This window comes from Oryx dammah, unplaced genomic scaffold (genome assembly GCF_014754425.2).
Source record: "Oryx dammah isolate SB20612 unplaced genomic scaffold, SCBI_Odam_1.1 HiC_scaffold_24, whole genome shotgun sequence".
In the NCBI taxonomy this organism is placed as follows: Eukaryota; Metazoa; Chordata; class Mammalia; order Artiodactyla; family Bovidae; genus Oryx; species Oryx dammah.
Window position 1 is genome coordinate 84,427,319 of NW_024070208.1, and position 5,300 is coordinate 84,432,618.

The 5,300-nt window shown below is 56.8% G+C and overlaps 1 protein-coding gene across 2 annotated transcripts in view; it reads right to left on the minus strand.

The window, feature by feature from the left end:
- Positions 1 to 445: 445 nt before the first annotated feature.
- Positions 446 to 5,300, minus strand: part of TUBGCP3 (tubulin gamma complex associated protein 3) — a 37,723-nt gene continuing 32,868 nt past the window's right edge. Inside the window, exons 19-22 of one of the 2 annotated variants that reach the window (XM_040267465.1) lie at positions 5,147 to 5,278; positions 3,870 to 4,010; positions 1,994 to 2,110; positions 446 to 1,456 (exon numbers count right to left, since the gene is read on the minus strand). In XM_040267465.1, the coding sequence (XP_040123399.1) occupies positions 1,298 to 1,456; positions 1,994 to 2,110; positions 3,870 to 4,010; positions 5,147 to 5,278 (549 nt within the window). In that variant the 3' untranslated portion in view covers positions 446 to 1,297. Of the gene's footprint in view, positions 1,457 to 1,492; positions 2,111 to 3,869; positions 4,011 to 5,146; positions 5,279 to 5,300 lie in introns of those variants that run through there. The other variant, XM_040267464.1, reaches the window with a different exon arrangement.

Genomic DNA, 5,300 nt, shown 5'->3' on the forward strand with positions numbered 1-5,300 from the left:
ACAGAGCAGAGGCAGGCTCCAAGCCCCTCGGGCTCTGGGCAGTCCGTCTAGCAGCACATAGCGGCCCCTCCGGGGAGCTGTGAGCTGGAGAACCTGCTTCCCAGCTCTGCCACACGAATTTCTAAACCAAAAGCAACCGTGTATCCTAGGGAGCTCTGACCCTCACCCTGGGTCTGCCTCTGGGCAGCCGGGGCCCCTGGTGCCCCCTGTCTTGCTGGACCCTGCGCCCAGAGGAGCTAGCGTGGGTGTCAGAACACCGATCTTCCCTCACCCCGCTCCGGTGCAGGGGCCCGCACTCACCCAAGCCCGAGGGGCGCACACGGTTTGTTTCCTGGCTTCACAGACTGTGATTCACGTGCTGAAGCACAAACCCTGCTGACACCTGGCCCTGGAGCCCAGAGATTGAACTGTCCTCACAGACGAGTCAAGAAAGAACCAACACATCTGAAAGATAATTTCTTTTAATTGTCTACGTTTTCACTTACGCAACATAATAAAGGTGGATTTATGTGACTTGATATGACATTTTTACAAAAAATGTCCCCCCAACATCTGGGCAGCAGTATTTAAATATTTACAATGAAAAAATAGGCAAGGAAAAAGGAAATCTTCATTATTCAAGACAATTTCTTTCCAATGCTTATCAGAACCCTGAAAACAAAGTACTCCGTTAACTTTCCGGGCGCCCACGTTCACACGGTGCTTCAGCTGACGGTTCAGAGGAGTGAGGCGCCAGGGCTTGGCCCTTCTCCACACCATTTCCCAAGGTGTCTGAGAATAAGTGAGACACAAATGTAAACTTTGAAAGAAGAGAAGAAAAGAATAAACGTGTCAACACGCTGACAGAAAGGCCCTTAGGGAGATTAATATTTTACAACACTAAAAACCAAAATAAAATGCTCTTTATATTTCCTTAGTAGGGACATTAAATTTCAATTTAATTTGGTTATATTAACAAGAATTGCCTCTAAAGAGGATGTTAAAAAAATAGCAATGACATTACCATCTTAACTGATGAATATCCATCGCCTTAATTTTCTCTAAAAGAAAGTGTGATCTTTTAAAAAGTGACAAATATAAATTATATTGTGGAGGGCTTAAGAAGCCTCAAAGTATGGTATCTTTTACATATGAAGACTTTAAAAAATAAATTCGGATAGTGCAAGCCAGCCTGTTTAACTCAGTGATGTAACAAACACAGTCAGCTCCGCTGTCTAGAAGCACGCCCTGCCTCTGGCCGAGCCGGCCGTCCCGGAGGCCCCGGGAACGTTTCCGTGGCGGCCCCTTGCGCTGGGCCTCAGGTGTGGGAGCTGCGCCGGCCCCGGGCGCCCAGGGACACACGCAGCCGCGGCTCCCGCGCCCGGTAGTGCTCGTTGAAGTCCAGCCTGAAGCTCAGGAAACGCAGGCTCTCGTCGGGGCTGGTCGTCAGCAGCACCAAGAACTGCTGCACCACACCCTGGGGAGACAGAGGGGACGCGCTCGCTCGGGCACAGTCGGAGCCCCCGCCGTGGGGCCCCGCGGGGGTTTCCGGCAGCTCCCACCCTGGCAGGGTCCTGGCACCAGGGGTCACACCGTCGACGACATTCACAACAGCAGCTTCACAGGGAAGGACTAACCAACAGAGTGTCCTTCTGGCCCTTAAGTTCTGCAAGAATCGGTGGGAACAGCAAAGCAAGCACGGAAAGGGCACCTATTTTAATTCCGAGCAGGAAAGCCTGCTCACCTCCCACGTGCCTCGAAAGCACAGTCAGGAAGCCCCGACAGGAGACACTCAGGAACTTAAGGAGCAGGCGCGCGCTGGGAGCCACCGCCTCAGGGCCCAGGGCACGGGCCGAGTCGCTAGAGGGCCCCCCGCGCGCACCACAGGTCCTCCTCCACTCGGGGGACGCGTCTGGGAGCCCCAGAGACGAGGCCGCACTGACCGAGTGAGGCCCGTCCGCCCCTCAGCAGCGTGTGTTCCTTGCGTGGGGCAGCACCAGGTCTGCACACACACCTGGTAAAAATGGGTCAGGATGCGCAGCTGGGAGCTCATCTTCGGGATGGACTCCCGGAACTCCCGGACCCTCTGGCTCTCTTGCTCCTCCTCCGCTGCCGTCACGCCCCACTGGCCCTGAGTCAGGAGAACCGGAGGTCAGACTCCGAACGCAGATGCACGCGGGCTGGGGTAGACGTGGGTGGGGGAGCTGTTTCAGGGCTGTCTCCTCACGGTTCTGACGCACGTGGTCAAGGACACGCAGCCGGGAAACGACCCTGCTGCCACACCCCGGGGCAGAGTCCAGGACACCTGCTCCAAGAGCGTGGTGTGCACACGTGTGTACAGGTATGTGTGTCAGGGGCGGGGGTCAGAGGGCAGAGAGGGTGGGTTCCTGCTGGAAAACAAGACTTTCAAACACGAGACACACAGAAGGATCCTGTATGTGTCCTAGACACCTGACCACATCCGCGGGTGCTTCAGGAAGCTGGGAGAGAGCAGAGAACAGCTCCCCGGGCCTCCGCACAGGGCCCCACGTGCAGGCCTCAGGTCTGACGGCGGCCTCTTGGGTCACGGCCTCCTGAACGTCAATCACTCCTCAGGCACAGTTTCAGCTCTGCCGGCTCCTGCCGTCCAGACACAACACACTGAGCAACCCACCTCACTATGCGGGTCTGCTCCGCAAGGCGCTGGCGCGCACAGCGGGTACCACCTGCAGAGGAGCCTGGCCCGGAGCGCAGGCTCACGGCTCCCAGGAAGGGCAGGCTCTCCAGGCCGGCGCGGTCTGCGAGTCAGCACGGCTGGCTTCCCCAATGCTGCCTGCCTGCCCAGCAGCTGACACAGACGAGCACGTGAGAACGGGCGCCCCGAGGAGCGTATTTATCCTCACTCCCACTTTGTGAATCAGGAAACGGGGCTCTGGTAGGGCAGGTCAGCAAAGGCAGGAAGCCAGTGATGGGCGTGAGCCTCCAGGCTGCCCTGCCCAGGAGGCCCTGCGAGCATCGCCAGCTCTGATGTCTCAGCCACAAACCCTGCTCCTTGCAACGCAAATGGGGTGAACACACGTTCAGGACACATACAGGATCCTTCTGTGTGTCTCGTGTTTGGAAGTCTAATTCTCCAGCAGGAGCCCACCCTGCTCTTTGCTCTCTGACCCCCCCACCCCCACACACACACCTGTGCACACCTGTGCACACCTGGGCTTCGGAGCAGGTGGCCTGGCCTCTTCCCCATGGTGCAGCAGCAGGGTGACTTCCCAGCCACACGTCCATGACCCGGCGTGTCAGAACTGCGAGGGGACAGCCCTGGAACACCTGTCTCCACATACACGGCAGACAACGTGCCAGACACACTGGATTCTTCCAAGTGACACCCCCACTGACCCCGACAAGGAAAGAACACAGAACCGAACTGTGTCAGCTGAAAAGCCGTCTGTCACCACCCCGAGAACAAGCACCTTGAAAACGCCAAAGCCTGTACAGATTATGCCCAATACAAGGAACCCCACCAAGACCCAAACTTCTTCAGTATTGCACTTCAAGGTTATAAATGAAATACTTCAGGGTGGTCGCTAAACGCAGCCAAAGTGCAGAAATCCAGTTCCTGTGGGCACACTTGTGTCTACCCGCTTCAGATGAGTGCGTGCAGTCAGGCACCGCCTAGCGGAGACACCGATGCAGACGGGCGTCTGGACGCTCCCTGAAGGACACCGGCCAGAGACCCGAGTTTCCCGTGCACTTGGCCTGCATTCGTTTTTAAGCTGGGTGACGGTGACCACCCAGCTCACTCAGGGCCCGGTGGGGCACAAGGTGGCCGCAGCAGAGCCCCTGCGGGCTTGCGGTTTCCACGGCAACTGCTCACCACCTGAACCAACATGCCAGCCGCCCCCAAACCACACCTCAGCTTCCCGCTGCTGCTTCTTGTCCTCAAACTGCAGGCGTCTCTGCAGTTCCTCCAGGGCGGCCCTGCAGATGGCATCCTGCGTGCTCTGAAGCTCAATGATCTGGTCGAAGACGGCTCTCAGCTGGTTGAGAAGGGCCTGGAGAGAGAGAACAGCCTTTTCTCTTATGAACAGAGCCCCCAACATGCGTATTAATCACTACGCTTTTCAAATAATACACTGACCATTAGCGAAAAACCACTGTAAACCCAGACATCGACTCTGACTCTCAGGGGCTCTTAGCTGTTTTCACTCATCCACACCGGTCCCCAAGCCTCCACAGTGATGGGAGCGGCCAGAGCCAGCCCCGCTCACCCCGCCTCTCCTGGCCCCGCCATGACCTCGCAAGCCCCCACATGCTGCCCAACCCCTGGAGCCCGGAGCCACGTCTGCAGTGCAGCTACTCTGAGGATCAGAAAGAAACGGGAAAGCATTATTATTATTTTTTTTTTTGGTGACATATGCCAAAACCAGACCCACAGAATATGAAAAAAAATTCTTTAAAAAAATGTACAGATTCTGCAAGGATTTTTAGAAAACGGTATCATACCATGCTTTGCACCAGGAATGAAAGGGCGGTTTTGAACAACTGTGACAGTACGTCTGCTTAATTCAAAGTATCTTTGCCCAGTCACAGATGGCTAACCAGCAGACTCAAAAACTCAGATGGAAGGAAAGGCCCTGCAAACATCATGCTCCCCAAAAGGGCCGCTGAGGTGAGCAGAGGTTTAGTGGGGAGAGGCCCTCAGGAAGCCTGACACGCACTGAAGTCACATAGTTAAACGTCAAAGGTGCGCTTGAAATTCTACTTCCTACTTCACATTCATCTCAAGTGAAAGCAAAGTGTTGCTTATTTCCCCAGATTTCTGAATAAAATCAAAGCTCCCAGAAGCCTCAGCACGCGTAAGACACAGCATTCAGAGCAGGGCCTGCAGGAGGGACAGTCAGCAGCAAGGGGCTATCCTGACAGATGGCCTGTCCTGCCTGCAGCCAGGGCCCGAGGTCAGGCTCCCACCTGCGCCCCCGACGGAGGAGCAAGCCCTGAACGCTCACTCCCGAGCGGCCTGGGGCTGTGTGGCTGTCAGAGGTCCCTGTCCATCAGGACAGCTCCCCCGCCCAGGAGGCGGGCGGGCACAGCACTCTCTCTCCCTGCCTCACGCCCGCTCCTGCCTCAGCCCCGCTACCCCAGCAGACACATACACCAGCACCGTGATGGGCCCAGCCGGCCGCCTTACCCTGGAGTCGGCGTCCAGCAGGCAGCGGGAGATGACGGTGCCCAGGAAGGCCTCGTGTGCGGCGATGATGTGGTCCAGGTCCTGCGCCTGCTGCACCTGGTTCCACAGCTCGTCCCAGGAGCACTCGAGCACCTGGAACCGACACCCAGGCCTG